This window comes from Molothrus ater, chromosome 7 (genome assembly GCF_012460135.2).
Source record: "Molothrus ater isolate BHLD 08-10-18 breed brown headed cowbird chromosome 7, BPBGC_Mater_1.1, whole genome shotgun sequence".
NCBI lineage: Eukaryota > Metazoa > Chordata > Aves > Passeriformes > Icteridae > Molothrus > Molothrus ater.
In genome coordinates, this window is record NC_050484.2 from 15,821,750 (window position 1) to 15,838,409 (window position 16,660).

Sequence of the window (16,660 nt, forward strand, 5' to 3'; positions counted from 1 at the left end):
TACTTTTCCACCATTTCAGCATCTCTAAACATTTGTGCTAAGAAATATTGTATTTAGTTACAGACCCAGTTACAGAGGTAATAAAGGAGACACTTTGCTGCTTTGAAGACGAATTATGCCAATTCACATCACGTGATGAGAATAGGTCTTAAAAAGCTTAACTGTGGAGAAGTACACCAGGATCTCTCTCACTCGGTTTTCTTCCATTTCCTTGTTTGCAAATTAAATCTCAAAATAGATTTCAAGTTGGTCCTGTATTTCAAATACTGTTGATTATTACCAAGCTCATCCCACTGAGGATGTGTGGGAGGATGCACGTAGTCAGAGGAGTAATGGTGTCACCATCACAGTGCACTTCTGACATCTGGCATTAGCAGTGCTGACAGATGTGCAGTTTCAGTGCACTGCCTTCCCAGTCATGACAATAAGTCATCCTTAGAAATTTTTGTTTGGCGTCCATTAGCATTCTATTCTGTCTGTCTTTCTGCTATGTCTCAAGTGAAAGGATTAGAGTTGTACCAGAGGAAGTTTAGCTTAGATATTAGAGGAAAAAAAATTCACTGAAAGAGTGGTTAGACATTGGAATAAGTTGTCCAGGCAGATGGTGGAGTCACCACCTTTGGAAGTATTGAAGAGTGGTCTTGATATGGTGCTTAGTTGTTTAGGGGTGATGATGGTGGTGCTGGGTTGATGGTTGGACTTGATGACCTTGAAGCTCTTCCATTCTGTGAGATACAAGGACCATAGGTCCTCTTGTCTCATCATAAATAAATGCTGTAGAAACTGTGCTCTCAAGAAGGAGATGAGTGACAGGGACTGAGACGACAGCTGCCCTAGCACAGCTCCATGTGCTCGCCCTGGCCAAGATCCTGGAGACCCTGGAGGAGCCAGAGGGGGTTCACAGCACTGCCTTGGGATAGACTCCGTTCAGACCCAGATGTGATGGAGCTCTCTTCCCTGCCTGCCTTAAGCTGAAAAACTATGTGGTCAATTTGTTTGTCTAGTTCTAGTACAGAGAAATAACGGGACATAATGAATTTCGAGATTATTTTTTCTTACTTGCATAATTGATTTTTCGTGCTGCATAAATCAGAAGACTTTTAGCAAATGAGGCCTCTTTACTCAAAAGTCTGCAGATAAATTATTTTTTCCTCTTGTGTTACTACTGCTAGTTTATTTCCAGAAGTGCCTGAAAATCACTCTCTAGAAACATTGGTGCTTTACATTTCTTAAAGCCACCCTATGTGAACAGGTGTTTCTACACAAATACCTAATTTGTTTTTTTCAGTTTGCTACATCTTCAAGATTTTTGTAGAGAGGGGAATTCTCATATCAGTATTTTTAAAATGACTGAATCTAATGATCACAAGCTCCAGGTATTAAAACAGCAACTAAACTGTTGCAGAGCAAGACTTTATGACTTTCTCAAGGCATTACTTTTATACAAACAAACAAAAAGATGACTCTCACTGAAAGATCAGATGGGAAATATATTTGATTTTAGTTTATAATTCTAGATAAAGACACTTGTAGATAATACAAAAAGTAAAAGCATGGAGCCAAAATGAAGTTTATGGAAATATCATCCAAATGATGTCTTGAGCCAGTGGACTGTAGAGCAAATGAATTTGTTATACATAGGAAAACAACCTCCCTTCGAGGCAAAATGTAGCCAGAGTCAATGTTACTCAAAGACCCTGGAAAATTATAATAATTCAGTTTGTTTCTGAAATTCTACCATATTGTATTTGCTTATTAATAGAAAGCCTCATCATTTTGGATATCAAAAAAAAAAGTCAGAAATGCTAAATTGTTTCATCATACATGGTTGCTTTCCTCTGGTTCAGTCCTTCCTACACTGAAACTTCTCTGTGGAGCTGGACTACTACTTCTGTATCCATTTAAACGGATTTCAAAGAAAAGCCTTAAAGCTTTTAGCCTAACATAAGGCCTTGAGACTCACATTTTCAGTTACTGTTAATGAATCTCTACATTTTAAATTTAAATATTTTTAGGTTTTTGGGGTGTCACCTTCCTGTGCTTTCAGCTTAAAACATTCTTGCCTGGTTTTTGTTCAGGAACAAATTAATTTCTCAGAATATCCAATACTTCAAAATGAAATCTTTTATTTCCCAAAGTATAAGGGATTAGATATCATCATGCAGTCATTTATAGCCCTCTTCTAGCTGCTGAATGAAATCCATTATAGAAAGGCCCTGTAGTAGGAGTGACTGGTCATATATATAACCATGATAGTCAGGGACCAGAATAATGCAACCTGCCCCACACAATGTTCTGGAACACAGAGTTTCTGGAAGTGTGCATCTCCTTGTATGCAAATATGTACTGGCTCCCATGAGACTGCACTGTCAATAATCACTGTCTAAAGTTTCAGTCTATTTGAAGTAAACATAGAAAATACAAGACTACAAACTCTCTCCTGTTGAGGAATCTAACTACATTTCCTCTTGAAAAAGAGCACAGTCTCATATGAGATGGGGCACCGCACTGTCACTCAGGATGTAGGTATTTATTTGCTTTCCAGCTTTGATACTCATATGTTGTGTCACTGGGGGCAAGTTGCTCCAAGTTTTTGTACCTGAGCTTCTGTTACATCTTGGGCAGGATCTATTAAATACTGTAGTCACATTGCAAGCAGTAAGAGCTGGTTGGAGTCTCAGTGCCATAAAAGATTACAGACTATGATGAATCAGAATTGTGATGCTTAAAGGCAACAATCAAGCATTAGTATGTTCTGTCCATCTCAAGTTTTGTCCCTGTTTGAGGACATAAAGAAGGCGTGAGAAGACAAACTATAAGGACTAAGCAGGGAGACCTAGTTTCCAGTCTATAAGAACTATGAACTCAAGACAGCAGCAGCTCCTGTGTGTCTCTGTTTCTTTCTGTGTGCTGGAAATAACAGGAATTGCACAGCTCTGAAAAACCCTTCAGGATATAGAAGTAAAAACCATTTTGCAAGGACAAGAAAACAGAAGCATGTGTGTATTTCTGGGGTGTTTCTATTGTCTGTCTGTCCACTGCTGTAGGTGAACATTTCATGCTTCCATGGAAGACTGAACATTTCAGAGCCATTCATTTCCTTATTTGTGGAGACCATAAATCCAATATTGCTTTTACTAGGCAACTGTGACATTGATAACAGACATTTATAGAACGTGTTCGGAAATTAGTATGTTTCGCTTAAATGGACTGTCAGTGTAACGGCCTTAACAATAATACATGAGGTGCAGTGATTCCGTATCACACAGAGAGCTGTGTTTCTGCTGCAGTGCTGCCCTGGAAGTGTCTTATTTCCTTCTCTGACAATCTGGTTTTTTGCAGGAGAAGGACCTGAGTTTTTTGAGCTTGTCAGTAAAGGTGGTTATGATTGGAATATAAAAAGCCACCGAGAAGTATTTCGGTAAGCACCATTTTTTCTTGCTTTCTGGTTATTTCGAAGTGTAGCCATATTTGTTAAAGGAATTTCATGTATTGTGGACTGGAGGCTTAGAATAAAAGAGAAAGTATCTTGTTTTAAAAATACAATCCATGCTATGAAATACATGGTATGATTTTTTCAACATTAGCCAACAGCTGGAATTAATCAACATGACTTCACCTTCTCCATATCTCCTACACACTCAGTCCTGTTTTCTTCCCTTTCTCCCAGCCTCACCAGTTCCTGTTCAGCCCTTCTGCTCTTTTTCCAGAAAGTATCAATATTCTGCCTCTCTACACAAAGATCTTTCCTGTCTGTTTCCCTGATCCCTCTTCCTCTCATCTGTCTTTTTTCACTAGCCATGCACTTCTCTGCTCTTCCAGTGTGTACCTGGGAATTTTCTTATACAGAGTACTCTTCCAGCCCTCAGGAATGCCCTGAGCATGTATCCTATTGAAAATCTCAGACATTGTGGGTGGTTTGAGTAGATCACACTTTGTAGACAATAAAACGTGTGTATTTGCATATGCATGCCTGGTAATGTCTCATTTTATCTGAAATTTCATTAAAATTCTGTTATCTTTTGGTCTTTTGACAAAATATTGGCCATTTTCTATTTTCCATACCATTTCACCCATTCCTAATTTTAGATTCAGGCAATATATTTGATGCTTCATTTTCAGTGCCCTTGTTCTTCATTTAAACTTTCTTAGACTTTTATCTGCATCATGTACTGTACATAAACGCTTTCTACAGCTGAACAGGTTTCCTTCTCCTAATGCATATAAAACATGGTTGTAGCTAGATATTAAACTACAGTGGAACCATATAGCTCACAGTAAATCTTCAATTTTTATTGTAGATGAGCAGTAGAAACTGCTTAAACAGTGTCTGGGATGCCTCCTGTGATTATAGGCTCTCTTGCTACAGCAGTCACTTACAAATAGGCATATAAATTAATCCAGTTGCAGGTGTTATTATGTAATAATACCCTTACTTATATCATGTGAAGCACATGCTTTCTAATATATTATAGGTATTAATGTAAGTAGTGTTAGAAGTATTGCAAAATTAGCAGTTACTCCCTTGCAATATCATTTCTTTTCTACTGTGCAATGCAGAATACCAAAATTCATCATCTTATGACCTGCAACACATTAGGATTCTGAGGCACAATTGTAATGTAAAAGCCACGCTGATGGCTAAGATTTCAAACATGTCATTCTTTTCTGGAGGAAAAGAAGGTGCCAGGGCTGACATTTTACATAGGTATTATTTATTTATGCGTCCAGAGCAGAGTTGTTTAGAAATTCAACAAAGGTTGATTCAGCTTGTATTGTTCATTTCTGTTTTTCAGATCAATGCTAATGACAGCCTGTGACCTTGGAGCTGTGACCAAACCGTGGGAGATTTCAAGACAGGCAAGCCATGATTAATAGCAGGGCTGGGAGGAGGCGGGACTGGCAGGACAATATTCCCAGGGCCCTGGCTTGCAAGGGACCAAAACTGGAATCAATTTACAGCAGTATTAATGCTATAAAAAAATAGCAGGGGGTTTCTGCAAAAAATGGTTTATTGCATAATCCATTCCCTGTACACATGCTGCTGTGTGCATCTGGCTTTACAACCTCTCCTCTTACTAACATTTTAAATCCATACCCAAAAACGGATGGATTAAACAAAAAAGGCATTTAGCCACATAAAGCTGCATTTACTTGTTTCATCCCAAAGTTTTCCTTGGCAGTAGCAGGGTCTTCCCTAAATCAAAAATACCAACATATTATCTGCAAATTTTCATTTGCATAGAATCTTCAGTAGATATGATAAAAGAAATGTGTTCATTTTCTTAAGAATGTTGCAAAACTCCAAGTGTAGTATAGGGGTTTCTTTTACATCCTGTACGTAGAAACCAACAAATAAAAATTCAGAGTTCTGCTGAAGATTAGGCTCTTTAGAAATATACAGAAAAAATAGATCCAGCATTGGCAAACAGGTACAATATAAGAAAGCAACCTGTCCCAAAACTCTTGTCCTTTGTCCCATGATTTTCTCTCTTCTAGACATCTTTTTCTACCCAGAAACCATCCTTAGTATCTCCAGTATCCATGCCAGTCATTCTCTGTCCTTCAGTGAGGCCCAGAACAAGCCAGTAGAAGACAGACTGTGTCAGGTTTTGGAGGAACTGACAGCATCAAGAAGCAAACAGAAAATATACCAGTGTAGCTAGGTTTGGGTACACAGCTGGAGGAAGTTTAGTGTAACAGCAAGTAATAGTTACAAAGATGGGGTGGAAAAGAGAAAACTAAGCCAGGTAACTAGAGATGCAAGAGCAGCCAAATTCCTTGGACAAGGAAGTATTAGAAGCTGAAAAGGATCTATGCAAGTTACATGCACATCAACTGAATAAAAATAACATTTATGGAGGGAGGGCTTCACCTCAGCTTTCAGTTTTGCCCGGTGAGTCTTTTTTGCTTTATCAGCAGACTGTGACAACAGTTCTTTCTAAGGCTGTTGCACCACTTGGCCAGAACACAGTTACCTTGCATGGAAATCAGGAAAGCTGCTTCTATCCTGCAGGGGGAAATTGAGTAACAAGATTTTTCATTGCCACCTGGCCACTGCTGCAGTGTGTGCAATCCCTCCTTATTTTTCTCCTTAACCCAGTTAACTTCTGCATTTTCATTGACAGCCAAATGTCAGGTAGGGTCTGATTTCCTAGTTGTGAATCTTTGTGCTATGCTGGTGAATTAGTGCTGGAGTCTCTAGCAAACTGGGGATTTTTATAGTTGTCACTCTTGAGGTCTACAGGTAAAAAGTCCCCTGCAGCTTAGTTATACAGGTTTACTTTATATTGAAAAATTCCACCTGGGATTTCTTGAAACATTACTCAATTGAGCAGAAATGCTAGGAAGTCCACAGAGGTAAAACAGGAAATAGCTGAACCTTAACTGTGCCGCAAGAAAAAAAACAAACATATTTGAAAAATGGGAATAAGGGCCAGATGTAAGATGGAAAAATTCAGGAAGAGAAGGTGGAAAGGATGAGAAAAAGGGACATAAGGAGAACAGGATCTGAATAGCACTGAGGGAGAGAGATGATACTATGCTGTGATTATTTTTATACAATACACTTAGCAAACCCTTAATTGCTGCTAAGTTATTCAATCATTCCTCTTATCTGGAATATTGATCCAGAATTTTATTAAGATTTAAGAGTACTTTATAGCATCACCTACTTCCAAATTATTTTGGTACTCCCCATTCCAACTGCAACAAGCTTGGGATTTGTGAACGTTATCTACCATGCAGTTGCTAAAGCAAGAAATGTTGAGATTTTATGAAGTACAGGTTCTCTGCTTAGTTTACCCTCTAGTTCCTTGGCATTATGAAATAATTTGCTAGCTTAAAAACAATACACTGGCAAGACAAGAGCTTTAGTATGTGAATGCCTCTTCAGTAGATTGGCTTCCAGTTTTTTTCCATCTCAAAATGTCACATGTGCTTACGTTCAAAGCCTCACACATGGCGAAAAAAATTGAAGCCTAGTGGGGGAAAAAAACCCTTTATGAATTCATATTAGATTAAACAACAGAGAGTATTGGTTAATTAAGTTTCTTTGATAAGCAAAATTATTTTTATAGGGCAACAGCTTGTAAATAACCAAAGAGCTCTTGCATGTTTTCCAAAGCATTTTTACAAATGTAATAGTGGATGCCAACAAGAAGCTATCATTTTCTGGCTTGGCCTCAGTTCTTGAGTAAGTTGTTATAACTGCATTGAGTGCTACCTTGGCAGGGCAATGTAATTCGCCAAGTCAATTCCCTATCAAAAAGGGATAAGTCCCTGTGCCTGACCATGGCTGTTTATACCCCTTGTAATCCCAGTTCAAAAAACTAATGAACACATGCCTGATGTCAGTCCTGTAAGTGAGGTTATTCACTTCTTTACAGTTAAGCACAGGCTGAAGTCATAGTCTGAGCAAAACCTCATTATCCTAAAATTGTGTAACAAGAACTCTAATCTTTTATCATGACTTTTATTTTAGGCAGCTGAGCTGGTAACCAGTGAGTTCTTTGAACAAGGAGACAGAGAAAGATCTGAACTCAAACTCACCCCTTCAGTAAGTTTTTTATCATTTCTGAAATAGTTACTAATTTGAATAGAGGAAAAAAATATCATTGGGCTCATTCAGAAAAATGAACTGCATTTTGTACACAAAGAGAAACCTTAGAATAAATAAAAGCTCTGTCCACTAAGGATATGCATTTATAACCACATATAAAGTAGCTCTCCAGTCAACACAGTCACTTTTGCCCTTTCACAGTCTTTGAGCCCTTTTACTAGTTTTCTGTATCTATTCCTAAGGTGATCCTATGAGTGAATTTTCTAAGCAGCAGGTGTTGAATTTAATACACAGAACTGAACTAAAAACTCACAGCTACCTATGGAAATCAAAATTGTCAGATTTACTTCATGTTGCAGCTGTATATCTGTGTTATTTGAAATGCACTTCTATAAATATACATGTAAATATACTACTGTGATTGAAGGGATAAAATGGAATTGAGTGGAGTAAAGCCAGATAGGTATACAGTGTCAAACAAGAACTAGGAAAGTTTCATAAATATTTTCACTGAACAATTAGAAGAGAAAGCCTTATCCAGGTTGAATAACTCAAAAAGTTGAGCAACCATTATCTGGAGGCAACAGGAGAAGGGTAACAGAAAATAGTCTGAAGAAGTTAACTGGGAGGAAGAGAGCCAGCCCAGATCCATCACGGTTTTGCTGAGCTGCAAAACCCTATGTGAGAAAAGTGAAAATTCTACTCAAAGGTATCTGCTTTACATTCCTACAGGAGGTTACTTACCACCTCAACTCCAACTGTGGAGCATTTATTTTACACTACAGAATTATAAACACAAAACACATTCAGCTTAAAAGTTTCAAAACAGAATTGAAAATAAACAGTTTATTTTTCATGCCAGGCAAAGCAGTAGGAAGGCACCTGCAAAGACTGATTGTGGTTTACAAAGTGTTCTGGTTGTGAGAATTTGACCATAGCTGCAAAGTGCTGGATGATGTGTCTGTAAAATACTCCAGTGTAATTAAAGTACGACAATTTTGTTTCCTTCTCAATTCAGGCCATATTTGATCGGAACAGGAAGCATGAACTACCCAGGTTGCAGCTCGAGTGGATTGATAGCATCTGCATGCCATTGTATGAGGTAATTTTACTTACTGCTCCTGTAGAGTTCAGAGGAGATTATTCTTGTCTCTCAGAGTTAGCTTTCAGAGCAGCCTTGAAGGCTATTTGAACTCTTGTCTTACTTTGACTTTACCAAAAGTCTGAATTCCATTAAGAAATCTCCAGATTCCCTGAATCTGTCTGTAAATATCTGTAATGTCTGTAAATTCCTCTCTAAGTTATAAAAGCTGATAGGGTTTATTATGTTTGAGACAAACTGATTCTCATCATGGTGAGGTATGGAGCACTAGAGGGACAGTCTCAGTAGGTGTTGTCAAACTTGTCCAAATCTGTGTGATGCAAAAGGAAACTCAAGGCTCAGCCTTTGCACTTTCTTCTGACCCTAAAGGCTTGGCCTAGAGTGCACCTTCCCAAACTGTTACAGGGTACTTCTAGGCCAAGCCTTTAGGGTCTGTGATAAAACAATCTGTGGTTTAACCTGTGCTTCTTAACTCAGTTTACTCTTTTAATTGTGCTTCTGCACAGACTGCCTGGGTGCTTGGCACACAGTGTGTAAATGCCCAAATACTCCTTTATTAAGGCTAGAGATAACCACAGAACCATTAAGGTTGGAAAAGACCTCTATGATCATCGAGTCCAACCATTAATCTGGCACTGCCAGGTCCACACTAAACCATATTCCTAAGCAGCACATCTACAGGTTTTCTTAATCATTTCCAGTGATTCCACCACTTCCCTGGGCAGCCTGTTCCAATGTTTGACCACCATTTCAGAAGAATTTTTTCCTATCAGAAACGCTTCTGCCTTCTTAGATTAAACAGCTTCAGGATTTGACTGAAACAACACAGACTGCTTATGCCAGCAAAGACTGACTAGCCAGTGATAGCTGAGAAAACAGGAGGATGTTCTCATTCAGCATCTTTGGGGAACTGCAGCAAGTTCTCCCTGTTCCCACTGCACCCTAAACTGCCCAAGACCTCAAAGCAATGAACAGGGTCAGCGATGATACACAGCAATAACAGCTCCCACGTTAACATCAAAATTATCAACTTGTGCCTGAATGTAGCTTCCCTACAAACAAATGAAAATGGATTGGCAGTTCCTTTCATTTTATAGACCAGATATAAAACCAGTATCATACAATAAGGACACAAGAAGGCCTACAAGAAGGACAATGTGCCCTCTCCCCTCCATACCTTGTGGCATATGAGGCTGCCACCATGGAAATAATGAAATGACTACCCAGCAGCAATGGCAATTCCTGTTGTGACAGGGAAAGCAGACACTTGTGTAAGCAACAAGCCAGGCTGCTGCTTTGCCAAGAGATCCTGTCCCTTTCTAAGGTCAGTCTTTGTCCTGACAAAATAAGCTACAGCTACTGTTTTCAAACAATTAAGGCAAAGCGAGCAGGGAAGAAGAATATACATCTATATTGTTTAAAAGACCAAGAACATTTTAGACAATATGGAGGAGGGGTGATGGACACTGATCTTGGACAGACACTCTTTAAAAATAATGTTCCTTTCAATAAAATAGCTCATATTGCACTAGAATGCACATTATACAGAATTCATTATTTCTAATGGCATCTGTAATCCAAAAATGTACAGTAAAGCAGGAAGAGCTGATAATCAGCCCATCCTCTGCATGAGAAAACTACATCTGAGCACTAAAGCTCTGGTTAGTTAGCTCTATCTTAGCAGGAGATCTCTGGGGAATATATTCACATCTGATTTCCCTGCTTTCCACTGTGTTTGCATCATGCTGTGCAGCCATTAGCCTGCTGCTCAACAACTTCAAAAAGAGACACCATCAAACCTGGAAGTCATAGCAGCACCAGCCTTAGGGGTAAACAGAAAACTTCATGCCATAGTATCACACTGCAGGAGATTCTCTCTTCAGTGTGGAGCCAAGTTTTAATTTTCATATCCAGCTTAATCAAACTTCAACACACATATCCCATCAGGAGAATATTCAGGCACTGTAAATCCACTGTTTAGGGCTGGCTGAACATTACAACTCTGGCCATATCCTAGATTTTGGGTTGGCGTATTTTTACATTCATTGAAATACTTGCCATTGTATGCATTGAGGGAACTGCATGTGGGGAGAGAACAGGTTATATCACTACAAATGCAATATAAAGAGATGGAGTGGTATCTGATAAATCAGTAAAATATTAGTGGTACTATAGCTCACTACTACAGTACTTAGAAAAACCATCTTTGAAAAACCCACAAACATTTGATGCTTATTTTCATACCAAAATTAAAACATTAAACTATAGAGAACAAAATCAAGGCTTTTCTATTTCTTTTTTTCCACACTAGTGGTTAGAAATCCTGAATCCACGTGGGATTCTATAGCATCCAGATCCCTAAAGGGAATGCTGTGGGGAATGCACCAGTTCCTACCAATGCAGTTGCTAGAGCAGGACCTCATGCTGTGCTCTGTGTTATTTCACACACACACAGCAGAGATCCCAGCAACCACTGAATACTGGCAGCTCCCATTAAAGAGATCAGCAGAGCTCCCTGAAGTTCTTTGCTCAAAGTAACTCCCAAGAGCAGGCTATTCCTGGCAGCTGAGGATGTCTGAAGTATGCAACACTGAAGGAACTTCACAGCCCAAACTTCTATGAGTGGTCTGACACCATCCCAGTGCCTCTCACAGTACCAGAACAAACTGCATCCTCTCTGCAGTCCAAGCTAATGAACTAGGCTACACCAGAGTGCCTTTGAGGAGTGGTTCATACCTAAAACAATATATAAACTTTGCAGTACATTTTAGTTATGGCTTTTCTTAGCCTTATCATTTTCCTCAGGTCTGAAACCTTCTTTGTGGAGATTTGGCTCTATCTGCTCTGCTGTCTGCATTTCCTTAAGATAGCTCAAGACAACTCATTTGGAGGTGCAGCAGTTCTCCCAAGTAAAGGGTAGTGAAGTCTCCTTTATTGGTGAACATGGATCACATTCTTCTAATTACTTGGCTAGGACTGTCCCTGAGTTTGCCCCCTTTTTGTGAGAAGGGTTACAAGTGACTAGCAAATCACCAAGATCTATACAACTTCCATTAGCAGTCCTGTCTGACTGCCCCTTGGAATGCCCCTCCCACCCAGAAGAAAGAAGGTCAGTGATACACAAAATGTACTACACTATGAGCCACAGTAAAGACTGAAGGTGGATATAGCTATATATATTAAAAAAAAAAATATTCTCTCGAATTATGCACAGTTTTCCTATATCTAAGTGTCTAAATCAAAAACCTTTGTGCTTGCTCTGTAAACCTGACTCTGCTCCTTGCACAAGGTAAGCCATGGCTCTGATCCCTTGCTCTCTCCCCTGTCTGCTACCCAATGTAGGAATCAAGTCACATCCAATTTCATATCTTAGTAATCAAATCCATTTCCCTCACACTGTGGATCAAAGGTCTGGGAAGATAAAAGCATCCCAAGTTTTTGTTCATTGCATTTTATTACACTTAGGATATTATAATTTTGTTATTTACATTTTTTGTTACTGTAATGATCCCAGATCAGAGTATTTTTATGTAACAGTGGAACTTTAGCCTTGAGTAGCAGAACAGCAATCCATTACACTGAATTTCAGATTTTAGGGGCTTTAGTTACACTTTACTGCATTACATTTGCTCTTCATTCAAAACTCATAGTAAGGAAAGCATTTATCAGTAGAGATGAGTAACAAGCTTATTAGAATAATAATTTCTAAAGAAAAATGCACTTTTCTGAAACTGTAGAGTATTTCAAACCTACTAATGTAGCTTTGGTATAAAACAATCCCTTGTTTTGTTAGAATATCCTATAAAGAGGAAGTGTATGCAACTAAAGCAGAAAATTTGAAGCATCTCACTGAAAATAAAACACCATGGCTTTGCTGACAGCTGTGTTCACACAGAGAAAGTATTCTGTACCTATTTATAAGTGTTTGCATAACAGGAAACAGAATTTTGATCATTAAGACAAATCACCCCTCTGACCCTCCAGTAAAGAGATGCTAAGTAAGAGTTTCAACATTAACAGATTTCTCTTCTGGACTCTGTCATTTGTGTCTTCCTAAGACAGGATCAGTCACAGATTTTTTCCCAACTGAGATAAGATTTCTCTATGGGGAGCACACAGAGTGGGAGAGTGAAGATCTTATTCTTTTAAATCATTATATTTCTCACAAACAACATCAAAGCTTCAGCGATTCACATCAAACAAAAGATGCTAACAGAAACCCAGCTCTGTTCAGGGCATTGTTAGGCAGAGACAGTAGCACTATGAATAGCAGGGCCAAAGGCCATGCACTCTGCTTCTGGGCAGATAAATACATAGTCAGGTAGTCAGTGACAATGACAGCAGCTATTTAAATTTAAGGGAGATGTCTTTGTGGAAGATAAAGCAGCTCATGGCTTTTACAACTTATGCGTGCCTGAGATTGCCCTGCTCACCTCTACCTTGGTGCTCCCTTGAACTGCTCCATTTTAGTGCTATTTTTAGAGCTATTCAAGATTTTCTTGGGTATTGAGAACTTCAAGCATATAATAGAATCTACAGAATTGAATTTGCATTACTCCATCCAGGATTCTGGGGGGAACCTGGGAAGAGTAGAAACATGCAGCCTAGCAAGTACTTTAAATGTTTTGAATGGAATGTGGAGGGACAGATTCCTTCTTTATCACACTGTTGGAAGGACTTAGAAAGAAATGTAATCGCTGTCTGCAACTCCAAGAGCTCTGATATACCTGCCTTCCTATAGAAGATAATGTCTGGCCTTGTAATTAAATCTATTTATTGTTTATGATAATGTAGCTGCAAAAGCATATGTTCTGCTTGTAAACTTAGATTAAATGCACAGGGTGGCATAAATGGTAGACCCTCTACAAAGCACACTAAAAATGCACAGAAGTCTTTAACAGTCATGGCTTCCTGTGTTTTAACTTCTCTGGTTTAAGAGCTGACTTTGACACTTGAATTGGAAGTACATACGCACACTGTGATTTTTCTTTTTTCCAAAGGTATATACTCTACTTGAAATTATTAGACAGAAGATTACTTCTCCTTCACAGAGAACATTAAAAAGGTGTTCTTCAACAATCATGCTCACACTGCTATATCCTGATCCCTTCCTCAGTTACCACTTCTATTCCTTTCCCTCTGTCCTTCAATTACAGTTTTGCATGACGAAATACTGTATAAGAAATTCAGGGCTTGCACCTCTCCTCTGAGAAGCCCTGCCTGTCCAGAATGGACTGTATGGCATGGCTTAGTCCTTACCCAGGCAAGAGTTACTGGATGCAGCCAACATAATGACTTCTTCCTTCAGTTGTTTCTGTTCTGTCTATACAATTAGAAAAACTTCTACAATTTTTTAACCAATAAGACTTTATCTGTATGAACATTTTGGAAATGGCTTTCCACCATTCACCCATATCTGGGATTGTTGATACAAAAGTCAGGGCACTGCTCTTATATTTTAAGTTAGCAAATAGTCAGGGGGCAGAGAACTCACTAGCTGTTCACCATGCACCTATATAGACAGTCCATGAAACATGTTCATAAATTGTCACGTGTTTTAACCAAAAAAAAAAACCCAAAACAAACAAACAAAATTTTAAAAAATCAGGACCAAGCTGTTTGGAAAGATCTGTTCAATGGAAGCAATTTGACCAGCTCTGTGTGATTCTCATTGAAGCCAGCTTTTCCTTTGTAGCATGATGAAGGAAGAGGAAGATAACTTTTAATAGTTTCTAAGGAATACCATAAAGATGCACCTTTTTGGCAGGGTTTATTTCTGACCTTTTATTTGGACATAGAGAGTGGGAGATAAAGCATTTATGCTTCCTGAGAGCACCTGGCTGACAAGGATTAGTAAGGCACATCAGCCTGGGATGCAGTTTGTGATACCAGGGACTGAGGCAGATCAAACAGATGTTGGCAGATCAAATTAGTCTCCCTCCTTGTTGAAATCCAGTGGGTAATATTATCCAAGGAAGAGCAGGTGCAACATATTCTGCTGTGTTTGTAAGAAATTTGCTTCAGAGGAAACTTAATCAGGCCAAATGCCAGTGCTGGGGGGAAGTTTGTAGCTAAGGATTATGTTAGGAAAAAGGGTTTGGCCCAGAGAAAAGAGATTTTTAGCACAGTTGAAGGATCTCTCTGTTGCCTTGAAGGAGGAACTTAAGTAGGTTCAGCACTTTCCTTGCTTTGTTTCTTCTCTGCTAATGATGAATCTATATGAGGCCATACAGAATGAATTCTGTGGAACTTGCAGAAAACTCAGATATTATCCCTGTAATAAAACTTCCGGTAATGGAACAAGCATTACCAAATAATTGTTCTTACCTACTGTCCTTAATCTGAGAAGCTTTTGTCTGCTACTTTCTTACTAATAGAAAAGGTTAAGAAGAACCATACAAGAAAGAAAAAACAGGAAAAGAAGAAGGAATGATTTTATTTGCAATTTCAGTTTAAGTCCATTACTGTTTCACAGTATAATATGGTAAAGCAGTTTTGGTGGTTTCAGAGCAAAGACATTTTTGTCTGTGACTATCATGAACATCTTTTTTACAGAAGATGCAAGGATCCTGATCCTCTTTTTCTGCTTCCTGAGAACAGGAAGGGTTTCATTTTGCCTTTGAAAACTAGAATAATATTTTTGTTATGGTTTTCATAACTTGGTGAGATTATTGATGCAACATTGTATTACAATGAACAATTTTAAGAGTTTACAAGTTTGTCAAAAATGTTTAGAAGAGGCAGCAGAAAGGAGTACTTTTTTTCATTCAGACAGGAGTACTTCAGCTTACTTCCGAGTCATCTTATGCCAAAACAGTCTCAGCTGAAAGGGCAGTTCATCAACAAAGGTATTTGGGAGAAGACAGAAAAACAAACATTTCCCATTGACTTCAGTGAAGCTAAGCTTTACTAAAGACTTTCACCCTGATCTGTGAGAAAAATTGAATCATTCATAATATTATAATTTCTGTTGCTGTTTCACTTAGAATTATCTGCCCAATGTGTTGTGAAGGACATGGCAGTCACGTATGGAAACGTATATAAAGATCTGAGGAAGTAGATTGAAAAGTTGGCAAATAAGGTAGAAGAGACAGCCAATAGAGGGAACTCAAATTGTACAGCAAATCTGAAAGAAGATAAATGGATAATTTAACAGCCATTCAGTTTTCAAGAAAGACAAAGCACAAAGTACATTGCATCAGAAAAGGACTAGAAATGATGATGGATGAAACACTTCAAGTAAGTGTTTAACACAACAGAATCACAGTTGCTTGCAGAATTCCCAGCTGAGGGTAAATTCAAAGAATTAAATCAGCATATGAGACTGATATGATTTGAAGAATTTTTCAAAATCCATTTAATAGCAAGGCAGAAGACATTGATCAGCTACTTGGTTAAAATGTTGAAAGCAAAGGAGTTAGAAGCATTCTGTCTCTGGCATGCTCCAGACATAGAATCAAAACCTTGAACAGCAGAGCTAAATAAGAAGTTATTATTTCATAAACAACTCCTCCAAGCAAACCCTTGATTTCATGAAATTGTAATGATCAACAGATGAATCCTTTGCAACTAATCCAACTGCAATACATCAGCAGAGCTACTTCAGTAGGTCCCATTCCTTCCGAATCACCCTCCCTTTGGCCACATACCGTGTGTGATATTGGTCGGAGCACATTTTGCTACCAGGAGCTCTGTACATACTTTCCTCCCTGAAATACCCAGCACATTTCACCAATGGTTAATCTTAATTTATAATCATCCCTCTTTAGTTTACTTCCAAAGGAATACAGTATTATTCTTGCCAGTGTACCATCACCAGAAAGAAGCCTAACATTAATTCACAGAGGAAGAGCAGAACACTTGTGCATGTATTAGATTAATTTCCAGTCACCATTAACAATTTTTAGAGAGAAGCTAAAAGAAACTCCTGTTTTCTACAAGGGAAATTAGTAATATATTAATTTCTTCTAATTACATTTTTAGGCATCAGAAAAAAA

The 16,660-nt window shown here is 38.5% G+C and overlaps 1 protein-coding gene across 1 annotated transcript in view; it reads left to right on the forward strand.

The window, feature by feature from the left end:
• The window catches only part of PDE11A (phosphodiesterase 11A), a 105,823-nt gene that overhangs the window by 80,892 nt on the left and 8,271 nt on the right, over nt 1-16,660 (forward strand). Inside the window, exons 16-20 of the mRNA XM_036386859.2 lie at nt 2,796-2,800; nt 3,349-3,421; nt 4,797-4,860; nt 7,484-7,558; nt 8,580-8,663. Of these exons, the coding sequence (XP_036242752.1) occupies nt 2,796-2,800; nt 3,349-3,421; nt 4,797-4,860; nt 7,484-7,558; nt 8,580-8,663 (301 nt within the window). The remainder of the gene's footprint in view (nt 1-2,795; nt 2,801-3,348; nt 3,422-4,796; nt 4,861-7,483; nt 7,559-8,579; nt 8,664-16,660) is intronic.